Source organism: Apteryx mantelli, chromosome 26, assembly GCF_036417845.1.
Source record: "Apteryx mantelli isolate bAptMan1 chromosome 26, bAptMan1.hap1, whole genome shotgun sequence".
NCBI classification, from domain to species: domain Eukaryota; kingdom Metazoa; phylum Chordata; class Aves; order Apterygiformes; family Apterygidae; genus Apteryx; species Apteryx mantelli.
In genome coordinates this window covers 7526822-7542294 of record NC_090003.1, presented here as the reverse complement: position 1 = coordinate 7542294, position 15473 = coordinate 7526822, and the positions used below count along the sequence as shown (strand labels likewise).

General features: G+C 34.8%; 1 protein-coding gene across 1 annotated transcript in view; it reads right to left on the bottom strand.

Moving 5' to 3' along the window:
* The window catches only part of PRDM2 (PR/SET domain 2), a 70737-nt gene that overhangs the window by 49781 nt on the left and 5483 nt on the right, over nucleotides 1–15473 (bottom strand). The window contains exons 2-5 of the mRNA XM_067311130.1: nucleotides 14878–14951; nucleotides 5692–5809; nucleotides 4080–4183; nucleotides 627–779 (exon numbers count right to left, since the gene is read on the bottom strand). Coding sequence (XP_067167231.1) covers nucleotides 627–779; nucleotides 4080–4183; nucleotides 5692–5809; nucleotides 14878–14886 — 384 coding nt within the window. The 5' untranslated portion in view covers nucleotides 14887–14951. The remainder of the gene's footprint in view (nucleotides 1–626; nucleotides 780–4079; nucleotides 4184–5691; nucleotides 5810–14877; nucleotides 14952–15473) is intronic.

The window sequence follows — 15473 nt, the reverse complement described above, 5'->3', positions numbered from 1 at the left end:
TTCCTGAGCAAAGATTCAAGTAATTGTAATAGCTACAATATTCTAACACTAACATACTTCACCATTACTTACAATCTAACCATTTTTTCCCTTGATATAGGAGATAAAATTCCCCACAAATTACACCCTTTATTTCCCCCTCACTCCCTAAACAAAGCTGAAGGTGAATAAAATTAGGAAAGTGTCTCATGAAACTCCCTGTAAGAGTGTCTTGGCAACCAATCTTTGTATGATGCAAACACCATAAAAACAACTGATTTCTGAAAAAAATCTCAAACAGATCCTCAGTTTAAAGTGCCTTCGGTATCTACAGGAACTTAAAAACATTTAAGTGATCTGCTATAGCTTTTCATTCCCATTTTTATCAACAGTTATGCTACATCAAATCATCAGCAAACAAAAAAAGATGGAATCTTCATATTCTTATTTTTAAAAGTACCTTGTAATGTCAACTGCATTGACAGGGAAGAATTTAGACCAATGAAACTATGCATTTGCAGTATTTTAATTGTATTTCATAAAATGCTTCAAAATCAATTTAATACAAATGATAAAAAAGGGATTTGAATAAAGGGGAATAAAAGGTATTTAAAAACTAATAACTGATTCTTCATAGACATCGATACCTTTAAGCTTTTGTAGTAAATGGTCCTGTTGATCTCCAGAGGAAACAGATTTTGCTCCTTCCCTGAACGAGCCCAGTTTATATACCGTAGCCAGTTCCCTTTCTTGGGATCAGTCGCATCAACACACATCCATCCCAGGTTTGGATAATATACCTAAGAAAGAAAAATGACATTTATCCCAAGCAAATGGACAACTATATTAATGTTGAAGTGTAAATGCACTAAAACACAGAACACATTTTAAAGCTATATAGTAGTAGTTATCATCTAAGGAAAGAAATGAGGCAAAGACTACAAGCTGAGACACAGGTTGGTTGGGGGGGGTTGCTCTTCTGTTGTCTTTTTAGAGAAACTGATATAATCAGAAAAAAATGAAGAACTTTTTGGCCTGCAAACCCTTCTGTCTGAAGATTTTTAGCTCAAAAGTCAAATTACTTAATATTCTATGCTTTGTTTTTAGTTTGGAAAACAGAAAATGATTCTTTAACATTTGTATTTAGTAAAGGCCTGATTTAAACTTCTGTTGTGGTTATATGTTTAATTTTACTATCTGATGAGTTGGGAAGAGTAAATAAAAGTTAGCAGTATTTGCTTTATTTGGAAAGATAAGGGAAAGCATAATATACATTTAATCTTGCTTCAGGGGATTAAAGAGCATCTTAACCATTCAGAAGTTGTGTGATCACTTTGAAAAAAATTTGACCCATCTATAAACTTCTGTACAGTCCAAGATGCTCTGTAAATTCTTTCATTTCCATTTATGGAAAAATGTTTTGAAACTGCTCATTTTACATTTCAAGACAGCTTGCAATAGAACAAAGTTACTGACAAGTCTTCAGTATTTTCAGCTGACTTGCAATTCTGCTTCTCTTTCAAGATGCGCTATACATCTCCCACATTTCGTTATAATCTAAGCTAGATGCCTATAAGAAAAGCTTTCAGTGGATGCTGCTATATATCTGCCAAACCAAAGAACACACCACTGTTCAGCAATTGGAGCTATCATTCTTCCGTTATTTAAAAATATTTTCTTTGTCTCAGGACACAGGCATACTGACAGGTACACAGTGCCTCAGAAGTATTGGGCAGCTCACAGAATTTCAAAAAACAACACTGGAAAAATATGTGTAATTTGATTAAATTATGTGCTTTTTCCTTTTGGTTAAGTCTATAAATATCAGCATCTATCGGTAAGAAATCTCTTTGCAAAGCCCAGCCTCCCTAGCTCATCATCTCCTGCAATGTTTGCTTAGCACCAGCATAGATAAAAGAAAAACTAAAATTCAGACCTCACCATACCTTTCCCATTGTTACACAATGTTACAATTTTATTTTTTCTCATAGTTTACAAATAATTTTAAGTCTTTTCCAAAGGTTTTACATGTTTTCATTTTAAGTACTCTTCTACAGTAGCTTAAAAATAAGAACCATTTAGTAAAGTTCATTTCTTTTGTGCTGATATCCTGCTGATTTAATAAAACAGAATTTTATCAATTGAGAATTTTATAAAATGTTTCAATAGACATGCCAAAATCTTGTCTCCTTCCAAGTAACAAACAAAAAGGAAACATCTCCCTTACTTAAACTGTTCCAGCATGGATTTCATCAGCTGACTTTTGAAAGAATGCTCATCAGCACACCCAACCCTTGCAATATGAGAAAGTAAACAGCTTCACCGACCAAGATTGTAAAAGGAATCCCTTTGGTTAAAATGGAAGAAAAGAACAGCTAAACAACGCTGTGGAAGAGTTAGTAAACATGAGACATATGGCAAAACATAATACCTGATTACTTTTCAGTCAAAGCTTCTCATTTACTGAATTTTGTTTAAAGAGCTTGCGCACTGTGGGAAAGGAAATAGTTTTAACTCCTCTGTATAATATTGTGACTTTAAATGATTCCTGTAAACCAGGATCAAGATCCTTCAGTGCAGTTGTGCCATTCATTCTGAACTCATCAGCAGGTGGCATTTCCCTCACAGTTTTCAATCACTTGCCATCATTTTCCTGTCAGTGGCTTTTCTCTGACAGAAAAGGAAAATATGTTCAATTTATATATTTCTTTCCTCAGCTACAGCAAGCAGATATTGGCACACAAAACCCATCTGATTTAAAACAGTCATGTAGCATGACAGCTTGAAATTTTTAACTTTAAGCTAGCATCTCCAATTGGTTCCCAGGAGCCCCAATTTTTCTTCAGATTAACTTCACTAAAACAACAAAAAAACCAAGTGGGATTCTTGGCAAAAAGGCTGTTTCCTTTGAGAGAAAGGTCCTCATACAGGACTACTTCCAAACACTACCATCCTTTTACAAATTACATTTTCTAACAGTTAAGCTGCTGGAGTGGTTTCAGATATCAGCATATGGAGCCAACTGTTGCAGTCTCATTTTAGCTGACTTTTTTTTTAATTCCAAAACCAGTATTAAAGCAACTACTTTGAAATCCAGTAAAGGACCCTCCTCATTCCCTGCCTTGCAAACTTTGAAACTTTGTAACAGGATGTCTGTGACTATAGTTTTTCAACACAAATTTCAAGAATATTAAGACATCGGTGAGAACACTCATAATCCAGCACTGAGAAATGCAAGGTCAATAATTTACAGGACTGATTTCATCTCACTCACTGTTCTTTTACCAGATAAAAATTAGAGATATTTTATACATATAGTGGAGTTTCTGAAAGCAGTAGCTCAACAAAAAACATTCTACTTGAACACTTTCTTATTTTACTGATGGTGAATTTGCATTTATGGGAAACTGTTCTAGATCCATTTCTCTGATAGGGATTAATGTTAAGTTTTGTACGTGTATCCAGTGTTTCATGCAGTTTTATTTTAGCAAGCTAGTGGCCAAAAAGGATGACTGCTATCAATATCTTCATCCTAAAAATTTGTAAACTAGAAAGTATCAGTTCCTCCCCATCCTCCTCCTTGGCTATTTACTTTTTAAAGCCACTGGCTCTGTATGCCTTAAAGACTGAAGTCTTTGGGAGTTAGTTATGAACTGTCTTATTTAAAGACACTGTGGATGGGATTCAACTCCAGATTAAGACATCTAAATTTTGCAATTCACAGTCATAAGACATAAGTCTTATGACTATCAGTGGAGCTCAAAGAGCTTTTCAGCTATCCAAACAGTAGGTATTCCCTTTAAGGCAAGCCCAAATACAAGAATTTCTCCTACTGTTGAAGACTGCAGAGGAACACAAATACTGCAACAGTTGAGAACTTTTATAAAAGCCTTCAAGCACAAAAGCAACCCTAAAAATTAAAAAACTACTCTAACTACTCTAGTATTACTCTAAAACTACTTGTCTAAAAACACATTTGTAGGGGAAACCATAGATAGATGGTGATAATTCTGTATAACATCTACACCTAGAGTCTCTAGAAAAATTAAGAAGCAAACAAAATAGACTGATACTTTTTCCATTTAAAAGGTTTTTCTTACCTCCCACATGTACACATTGCTCTTAACTTGAGATCTTTTCTTCTTGTCACCAACAAATGGACCAAACTTCTTGCCTTTTAAAATTGATTTTGTTGCCCAGACACCTGAAAAAATACATATCAGTAATTATAATGAATCTACCTGATTTCAAGCAAATATTCTACACAATTCAGATTTCCTAAAATCATTAAATATGTGTCTGCCTCAGACTGGGAAGCATTCTGTAATATTAAAATCACAACAAGTAAATTGAAGTTTACTAAAGTGAATTCACAAAAACATCTCTTTACTCCCCACACCTCACTCCAATTGTAAAAGGTTTAAGCATTTCTCTGGTTTTGTTCTTTGTTCACAGGCTATTGTAGGTCGGAAGACAAAAAATGACCTCTGATTTCTCCTGTACCTCAAGTGATACTCAAAATACCATGAAAGAGTTATCTGTACAGGTTTTACAGTGTAAAGTCCCAGATTTCAGCTGCTTTACTGAGTGAACACGTTATTAAAACAAAAAAACCTACTTGCTCGCTCCGAAACAATGCCAGGCAAACAAAGCCCCCACAGAAGCTGTGAAGCTAATTAATACTACATTAGAAGGAAACCACACAATTTTGGTGAAAATGTGTACCTGCTTGTAAGTTTATCGACAAGATTTAAATGAACTGAAAATCTGGACAACTACATTTCACTTGTTATAACAAGACGACTAAAAACAGATTTCTCCAATATTTATGTCAAATCTGTGGAAAACAGCCAATGAATTTCCTGCAGGCATGTTACAGGTCTATAAAGAAAACACTTGATTTCAGCTACTTTAACACTGACTTTGTGAAGGTGAAAAAATATTCTGAAGGTATCTAGCTTTCAGAGTTATAAAAACACTGTAAGTAGTAAAAATTTTCTAGAATGTTTACTCCTCATACCTGACTTCATTCAGATATAACATTCCCATTCAGACCATATCAGATCAGGTTCATACTAGAAAAGATTAACCTTGCTCCAAAGAGTTTATAACCTGTTACTAATAGTAATGCATTTATAGTCAGGCTTATTCATCAAACTCCTAGCTTAACATAAACTACCAAAACCCATAATTCTAACTTCCATCAAAATTCTGAGTCAAACTCCATTAAAAAAAGCTAAGCATTCTTGCCTACATTACAGAAACAATACTTTGCCCCATATAGCAGCTTTCAAGTCTGCACTGAAGCTGTCCTTATAAATTAAGCTTTTTAATACTGATTAGGCAAGGAGATGCGGAATTCTGAAGAGGGACAACAGTAAGATGGCCGTAAAAAAAACAAAACTAGAAAAGGTGAAAGTGCTGCAAGTGCAAGTGAATCAGCAAAGAAACATACCGGTATTTTCATAACCTAATCTATCTGCATCGTGGCCTACCTTTGACTCAGATCCTGATGTTCTGGGAACATGAGCTTGGGCTCTGGGAGAAACTGAGACAGAAGCAGACCACTCTTTCCAACATAAATAATTTCAGATTAATGTACCAGAAATTCATGGCTACCCAGCAGAAGGAGGCATCATATTTTCACAGCAACTGTAATTTGTGCGAGCTAGTGTAAAAATCTCCATTCTCTTTCACAGTTGTAGCACTCACCAAGCCTTGTCTTGTCGACAGCAGATGGGAAGAGCTTCACATCCTCAGGAAGCCCTCGAAGCACATGCTCAGGTACATCAGCTAAGGTCTCCACACTGCCAGTAGATTCAGTTGTGTTCTACAAGTAAAAAAAAAAAAACAGAAGGACCATGACTATTAGCAAAGACGACAAAACAGATGATCCACTCACAGAAGCAACAAAAACTTGACTTGGAAGTAAAATTTCCAAATTGTCATTTCAGCTAGGGTTCCCTCCATCAATATTCTAATGTAGAAGCATCTTTTTTATCAGAACATTAAAGTTTTCACTATTATTTTCATTAATAGCTGCTAATGCTTTAATGCAGAGTTCTAATACCACATACATAAAGGTCTTTCAGGTACATGTAAAACACCAATAACTGAAGTTTTTGCAACTATTCTGCTTTAGTTAATGCGTACATTTTGACTACAAACAGTATATGGCAAGTAAATTTAACTGAAGGGGTTTTCATACATCTCACAGGCCATTTGCCATTTCATTCATTTCCCTTGACTTCTCCTTAAAATCTACCCCAAAACTTCCATTTGAGTTGTTCAGAGAATAAAGCTGAAAGTATTCAAACTCTCCTGCCTAAACGACCTACCTGCCAACATCACTATACTATACCTGCAGATGGAAGGAGTGAAGGACTGTTTTTAGACCTTTGAAAATATCTATAATATTAAATTTACTTGAATAAGTTCATTTTTCAGAATATGGTTTTCATATGGGTTCAGGCTCAGCATTAAGTCTGAGACATGTGCTACTCATTAATATGGTACACTAAAATTCATCCCTGGAACAGAACTACAGATGAGGTATTTTAGATTGCACTATTTTTTCAAACAGCTATGTCAAGAAAAACTACGCTTTACATAGATTTTACGTAAGTAATAGCTTTGTTACATGCTACATTACGCTGAAATGCAAACTATTTCTTTGCACTATTTGATTTAGCAAAGTTCCTCCAAATTTCAGATAAAATATATTGTAAAATAATCAAGTCTATCTGCATAGTCTTATACTTAGTCTTTCTTCAAAAAGTATCACATAAGAATTCACAGAAACATTGCCTCAGAAAGCATTTTAGCATCTAAGAGCTGTTACCACCATGAAATTTCAAGTTCCTTAAACATTCTGTTGAAGCATTAGAATTATTATGAGTAAATAAACTATTTCCAAACTCTTTTTAAATTAGACAACTCAGATTTTTTAAAGAAACATGTAGGATGAACACATCAGCTCTAACATAACATGTCTGGAAAGTCTTAATTAAAAAACTGTTAAGGAGGTAGACGAATTTTGCCTCTAACAATGCAGAGGGCTGTGAATAACATTCAGACTTAGCCTTTTCTCAATGTTAACCACAAAAAAGGTTTTTTCATTATTTTAGGTTTCAGCAGTAGGGTATATCTTAAATACAATCTTTTCTGCTAGAGGATGTTGCCGATTGCTTTTGACAGACTAGTACATTTAAGAGCAATATGACGCTTTTGTAGAAGCCTTCATTAGCTGCATACTTTTTGAACTCTGAATAGTCAAAAAATGAAAAAAGCTGTTAGAGATGTTTCAGGACAGACACATCATTTGTCCATATCATACAGTTGAAGCATATTACTGGAATTTAAAATAACTGGAGGCAAATAAACTATGGTGCTAAAACACATTTATTTGATTAAAATGGTATGCAGCAAAACAGAACACAGAACATTTCATAGCCATTCTATTGACAAATTTCCTAAATCCTGGATTTCCTACAGAGGATAAAGCTGTAAAAGTTCCTAAAGTAGAGGTATAATAAAAGTACAGTGCACTGAAATATTAGCAGCTGCTTTATATTACCTAGAGGCTAGGTTTTTTACACCTAGAGACTAATCTTCAGCAAATTTTACTTTAAAATATAGAACAAATGTGGATCAAAAGTCTGCTAGAGCCAGCAATCCTACCATTATGACCCTCAGCAAGTGGACTTCAGTAAAGGTTAGTAGAATCACTTTTCCCTAATACAAGTAATTTTAAATAGGCTTGTTTGGATCCATTTCAGATCTGCGGCATGCAGCTTCTCTCTATCATAATTGACAGGATTAATGAAAAGGATGACTAGAGAAACATGTTCTATCAAACTTTGTTTGACTGAACATAAATATCTGTCCATAAGAAGTCATGGTACCTGTGACCAATTTCAAGGAAAAATCTTTAACTATTAAAATCTCCATTAACAGAGAAATAGAATTCAGGAAATTAAAGCCTAAAAGTGTAAAACTTCTAAAAATATTTATTTGTATTCAGCACTCACAATTCTAGGTATTTGCCATTTTCTACACATTTTTAAAGACTCCCTCAATTAAGTGAAACCTGAGATGTTTTGCAATTTTCCTGGGTACACACTAGTTTGATATTTTGTTCATAATGAAAGCTAACCGGTATTTCACCTTAAAGTATTCGGAGATATTGAAGTTTCAAAACAAAGGGTAACTCCAGCTCCAGAGCACTTACAGTCTGAGGGTCAAGTCCTGCTTGTACAGCCTTCCAATTTAATTTTGTCAATCATTTCCTAAACTTACACAGAAAAGTTCCAAACTAAACAAGTGTGTATGCCTCTATGCATAAAGGAAAGAACGAAGCAAAGTTTCAGTAACAGGACTAACTTGCCCAGGAACACCAAGTGATGATCTTGGAAACACAGCGCAAAGCCAGAATATCAGCTACGCTCAGCCACACTGAGCATAATTTCACATATATTAGCAATTTATTTTTTCCCCTCTTTTCAAGTGATTACCTCCAGGGATACCCAAAGAAAAATCTAATCAGTCTCAAGAAAGAACCTAAAAGAGTTCCTGGTATTGCACCAATCCTGCAGTTTCTCTGCTGTACTGAGAATTCAGTAGCACTGCCTTTACTTGAAAATATCTCTCGTGAGAAAGATCAAGGAAAAAACCGTACACACAGTTCTGAAGTACATTTATTTCATCTGCTGAATAGAGGATACTGCTGTAAATGAACGACTACAATGTATACTAGCATGTGAACCTGGGATTCATCCTCTACCCTGCCAGGAACATACATGAACATACTCTGTACTACCCAACACTAAAGGCCAGGGGCACAGAGATAAACCACCTTGCATTTATTGGAGACTAATAACGTTCATACAGACTGTTATGGTAGAGTAGCTGACACGCAGAAGTTCTTATTCAAATGTACTTTGCAGCAGCTAGCTCATGACCCAAACTTAACTATCATCTGTAACAACAAGTAAATTCAAGCAAGTCTTTAACTAAACGGTCTCTCTGCGTGCAGCACGCAGAAGCAATCAGACACATTCTTCCTCCCTTCCCTTTACCCGGCTATTCATTTTACTCCAAGGGCACTGCAGGCTACAAAACAAAGCTTAATACGTTACGAAGGCACACTGATTCCAGCAATGGGCAACGAATCAGGCCAGCAAGAATGCATCTAAGAAGTGGGCTTTCAGAAAACTTCTGAAATGTCAAAATATGCGGTACCTCTGCAGAAATTCTAAACAAGCTATTGGGGCCTATTGCTGTCTTTCTACTACTCCATTTACAACCTATAAACATGCCATATCACTCCAAAGATCAACATTAGAGTATTTGCATGTCAAGTTTACTGCTGTGCTTTGCAACAAATAGATTAAGCTAAAAGGTAGTTTTTAGAAAAATTAATGGGTTTTAAATAATGTCTTCAAAGTTAGTACTTCAGTATTGTAAACGTTAATTATAATTCCCTAATAAATCAGCAATTTGGACTCCTCAGCCAGTAGGCAATAATACAAAAGGTGATCAATCTATTTTTCTATTAAAGCTAGAAAGGCAATAGAAAGCTAATAAATGATTTGCAAATGTTTTAATAAGTGATTGTTTCAATGTCATTTTTTAGGAAACAGGTTCCACAGGCTGCCTGGATTTGTACTATTGTTCATATAGTATGTAGTAGCAAATACTACTCACTCTCATTTGTCAGAAGAATAAAGTACTTAGCTGTTCATTAGCTAATTATAATTAACAAAACATTTGTTCCTGATAAAAATGATTAGAATTTCAAAGTTAAACATGCACAATTCCCCATAAAATCAGTCCACATTATAAAAGAGCAATGCCTGGTGAAAACTAGGCATATGTTGAACACTGTTCAACAGGCCTAAAAATAAATACCTGTCTTTTGACATCTAACTTTGATCATTCTGGTCAGGAGCAAGTTATAGTGGTGTGAACAGTAACTTCTAATTATTTACACTCTGAAGAAGCATAATAAGAAGCTGGTGTCAAGACAGCTGGTGTTAAACAGATCAATAATTTCAGCCAACTGTCCAAGTAAATCAGCTTTCTGGAAATTATTCTAGCTGTTACATATAACTACAAAGCAGAGATGTGATAGTAGTTTACATATACTGAACAACACTCAAAGCATTTTTCATTGAGCACTTATGAAGTATGTTATGCTGAAAGCTGAATGGAAATATATTTGTATCTGCATATGCAATGAAATTTAAGATTTTTATCTCTAAAGAAAAATGGATAAAGCTTTGCAACCTCTTCTACTTAGCATCCACTCTTTGTGAGGATGCTGAATATGACAATTATTCTCCTTTACATTTCTGAATGCAACTTGCTGAGTGTAAATTTAAGTTACCAGAATACTTATTATGCTTCTCCCAGCTTTCTTCAGCAACAGAGAGAAAAATGATAAAACCAGAGTCACAGCAATGTTATTCTACTGCTGCCTTGGTAAGCCTCAACAGCTGCACAGACAAATCCTAGAGAGCTATTTGTAGGGGAGAAAGACCCCCAAATTGGAAACTATGGAAGGCACAGAATGCCAGAAATCCCTTCCCATCCACACAAGTGAAGAGACTTGGGGGGGGGGGAGAAATATATATCTCATTCTTTAATTATAATAGCTGAAGGTGTATTTGAAACAGAAGAAAGTTTTAATTTGCTCTTCCAAAAATCAGAAAGGAAAAATAATGATGAAAGACAACTGATTTTCAGGCATCTGCTAGCCTTAAACTGATATGCAAGAAGCCATGTCTCAGCAAACAAAAAACCCTGGTCTTCACAGCATACCGAACTATGAAGCCTAAATATCTTTCCAGTACATTACCCCATGGCTTCATTAGGACAACCCCAACCTTACTTTTCACAGTGGTTTCTAACTAACAAATTTTACATAGGCTGATGAGGGATATTGCAGACAGTGAGCAAAACAGCTATCAGAACAATGTAATTTAAGTTTCAATCTAACAAAAGCATTCTTTACAACCATAACTAGATAAGCAATTAAAAATCTCAAGCCCACAAAATCTGATTCATCACATTTTTGCAAAAATGAAATTAAATAAAATCAGAATCAATTTAGACAGAAGTATATACTGTACTATACCATACACTTGGATGCATCAGACATATTCCTTAATAGTCATACCTCCCTTCAGCCTAAAAAATTCCAAAACTGTTGTCATTTGAGAAGTTTATCTTCATGTAGTAACAGACAATCAGAACTTAATTTTTCATCTACCTACATAAATCAAAGATTAGCAACCCCATTCAGAGAACACAGCACTGCAACCCTTTCCAAACCTGCTATATCAATTTCACAAGTACCAGAAAACTGGAAATGGCCTTGCATACAACACAATACATTTCACACCTCAAACAAATGTTAATAAGTAACCAAATACTATTCAATAAAATAAACAATTTAGTTCAGTCAAAGCAGTGCAACCTCATTTTATTTGCAATTTAAATGTAGTTATTTAAAAGATTCTCCAGATCAGAATTTGTCCCCAAGGAATGTCTGTCTACCAAATGAAATACTACAAGTTCAGTCACTTTCATCAACATTGAACAATCATATTTAAATTGGCTTTTCTGTTAAAAAAATTAGTTTACCTCTTGATAAGGGTAGTGTGTTACAGTCAAATCATGCATTTACATAAAGTCCTAATATTTTTCACTCACTCACACAGTCCTAACTTTTCACTCACTCCAATACTGCAATTTTGAACACAAGAGCACCTGAATTTCCCTTTATTTTCAAACCTGTTACTCTGAAGCTCATCACAAATATCACACTGTTAGCAACCAAACTTGCAAAGGTGAAGTGACTTAAAAAAAAAATCAACGAAAAAAAATCATTTGAAGGCTGCAGGGCTACCCTAACTGAAACTTTTTCTTGTTTGCATGAATTTAGAGTCCAGTCACTTTGACAGCACCTTTCAACACATTTACTTTGCAATTTTGTAATAATTTAGCAATTACCAGCAGTTTTGTATACCACCTTCAATAAAATTACACCAATCACAAGTTAGACTCCAATATTACAAGCAACGTCTAAGAGCAGAGTAGAAACAGTACCTGCTACAATGAGTTTAGAGATGATACAGACTGGAGCAAAAGACAAAAAAAATCATGCCAAATGAATGCGATAATGGCAAACATTCAGTTAGTATCATGTTTTGGTGAAGACAGGTTTTTATTAATATAAATGAAAATATAAACGAAAGGATGCCAAGAAGAGAGAAGGACATAGCTGAGGTTAGAAGGGGTAGCTGCACTGTGAAATGGAGATGAAGAGAGTAAGGAAGGTTGCTGACGCAAACAGTCAGCTAGCACAAGACAGGTCAGTCAGAGGCAGAAAGTTCTCCGCTTGTCCAAAAACCTTATCTGGCCACTCCTCTTGGCAGCAATTTTAGTGTGCGTGCTTGAAGATTAAAGATATGTTACAAATATTTGAAATCTTGAACAAAAGTGAGAAATTCAGAAGGGAATGGAGGGGGGTTACAACAAGTATAGCCATAATTTGCTAACTTACGCCTCCACCATTTTTAATAACCATGCAATTTTCCAGGTAACCTTGCAACCTTCTTCCTACCCAATCTTAATATAGTCTGAGACACAGCAGATGTTACTGATGAAAAAATCCATATTTGCTTGCTTTTTAAAATAAATTATTCAGACTATTCTAATGAAGCAGTTTAAATATCAAAGGAAGATTTTTTTAAATACTAAGACAATGCAAGCCATCTCTCCCGAGACAGCAATTTTCCAAGAAACCCAGTAATATTAGTTCCAATAAAAGCTGCTTTTTTTTAAAAAAAACCCTTTTTCTCCTTACTACAAGGTGGAGGCCATATCAAAGCATTTATGAAGTGGTTTTCCTTCACTGCTTTAAGAATACTATGGGGTGAACAACAAAACTAACAATCTTTTCATATAAACTAATTAACAAATGCCCAATTAGTTGCATGGTCACTGAAGTCACACCAAAAGCAGAGACAAGCAGAATGAAAGAAATATGAGAAGACAACAGTTGAAAGATGTTTGACATGAGGCAAAGACATTTCTTATACAGACCTGGCACTACAACTTGTCAGTGAATGAAATGACAAGGGCACTGCAAGAAAAAAACACCACAGGGTTGATGCTAAATACACACTTAACATGAATGGTAACTGAACAATAAAAAGCCATATAAGCTCTGTACACCTTGGAAACTAAATGTGAAAGCCAGAGATGCCAAGAAAAACTTAAAGCTATTGTAATCATTCCTTAAGGCAGGGTCATCTCATTATTTAAGTGCAAGATGACACATACCACAACACTGCATAAATATTAGCGGTCCAACAAGAATGATGAAGACTTAGACTTAGTTTCACACAGTGGAGAAGTCTTAACTCTAGAAATAGATCAGTGATGGGGAAAGAAAAAGAAAAACCTACACAAATGGGAAGGAAACAGAGCCACTGATAACAATTACTAAAGATGAGAATCTAGAGCTTTCCGAATTTTAGCAGAGCTCAAAGTTTATCAGAACAACCAGTAGAGCAGAGTTACTACTCTAGCATAGAGCAATAAGCTGTTCGCTTTATTCCCTTGAGTGCATTCAAAACAAACCTTAAAAGTTAAAAGGTTTGAAGTCTCAATATACAAATAAACTGTGACACTATTTATCCTAGCTATCACAAACCAGACTACTGATGCTTCAAAGCATGCTAATACAAACGTTAACATGCATACTTCACAACACCTATGTATTTCAAGACTCTGATATAGGTCGTATTATTATTTTTAAATATACATGTATATATTTAAGGCCACTTTTCACTTCAAATTAGAGGGAAAAAAGCAACAGGAGCTATCTCATCAACCAATTCTACACCATAGCTAGTTGTACTTACTCTTCTACAGCAGTAGCGATAGAGTGCACTTCAGCAAAGTGCTAACTGTACTGTATGCTAATGATGATCAATTATATTGTTCCTAAATGACATGTCTTGTGCTTAAGGGCAATAAAAGCACTCAGAAACAGACATCAATGAAAAAGGCGTACAACAAAGTATTTTACTTCACTGTGTACTGTGGTTGTTTTTGGCTAAGAAAACAAGAAGCTTCTATTCATAGCCAGCTTTTTTAACAACTTAAAAAAGGTATTCCTTCAGTTTAATATCCTGTGTTCATATTCCCTTGCCAGAAGGACTTTGTTACATCCTCCAGAAAGCAGAGCATTTATAAGAAAAATTAAGGCTCATTCTGTATCTTTAATAATATTGTGTGCAATAGATAGAAATTTATTATTCTTACTTGGATAGAGAAATACCAAATGTAATCATTGCCAAGTGTACATGATTTTAACAGCCTCTAGAATATTCAAGGTATCTTTCTTGTGTCTATATAGTAGATTACTGCATCATAAAGGAAATGAATCTTCCAAGTCTTAACTTGATTCTAGAGTAATGTTTAGGTTCTAGAAAAGTGAGAAACTTTCTGTTGAATCAATTTCCATGACAGATTCTCTTCACTGCACATTTGAATTGGTAAAACGGTGGGGCACGGGGAGGGAAGTCTTCAGTTTTCATTCTCATAAGCAGCTGAATTATTATCAAAAGCCTTAGAAGAAAATACATTTCCTGGACAGGTGTTTTTCTAAAAGATGCCAGCCACCATATTTTACATGTGACTAAAGGGAATTCACACAGAAAATGAAATAGATTTCACAAACACAATGTGGAGAGGAGGATTATGGAATTTAATGGAACTGAAGATTTTAAACAACATTTTTAGTGGATGGTTTACTTCTATTAAGAATCAACTGTTCTAACATCTAGGTAAAGCATTTTGATAAAGTCTTACATTTAAACTCACCTGGTTCATTTTGAATTCCTGTTGTGTTCTGAAAAGATACACACAACAAAGAAACTTCTTTGATTACATGAGCCCTAAAAAGAAAAACAGACAATTGTAACACGTACCTACCTAAAAATTTACAGTGAATTGAAAGTATACATACAGACCTGTAGAGTTTCTCCTCTTAAAAGGATTTTTCACAAAGCAGCGTATTGCTTTATACAAAATCTGCTCCAAGGTATAATTTTGTCATTATAGCTCAAATGTACTTGAATAATCTAAAGAGGGATATCTACCATTAATTTTTGTCTCAGTTTTAAACAAAGATGCAACAGAAATGTACTTGACTAGGATTGTTTCATTTGTTTTTTTTAAAGACAAGTTAGGTTGTTTGGCATTGAGTAATTTTAGAAAACTTTAAAAGTCAGACTACTTTAGCATTTAGTATCAAAGCAGTATGAAAGACCATAAGTGCACTTTTGAATTTAACGAGATGCATGTAATTGAGTCCCCACTCTCCACTCTTCCTTTTGGGATGTACTATTACAACTTTCTAATCTACCTCAGGGCATCTACAAATTTGAATCAGTTTCTAGGGATGATACATCCCGAGC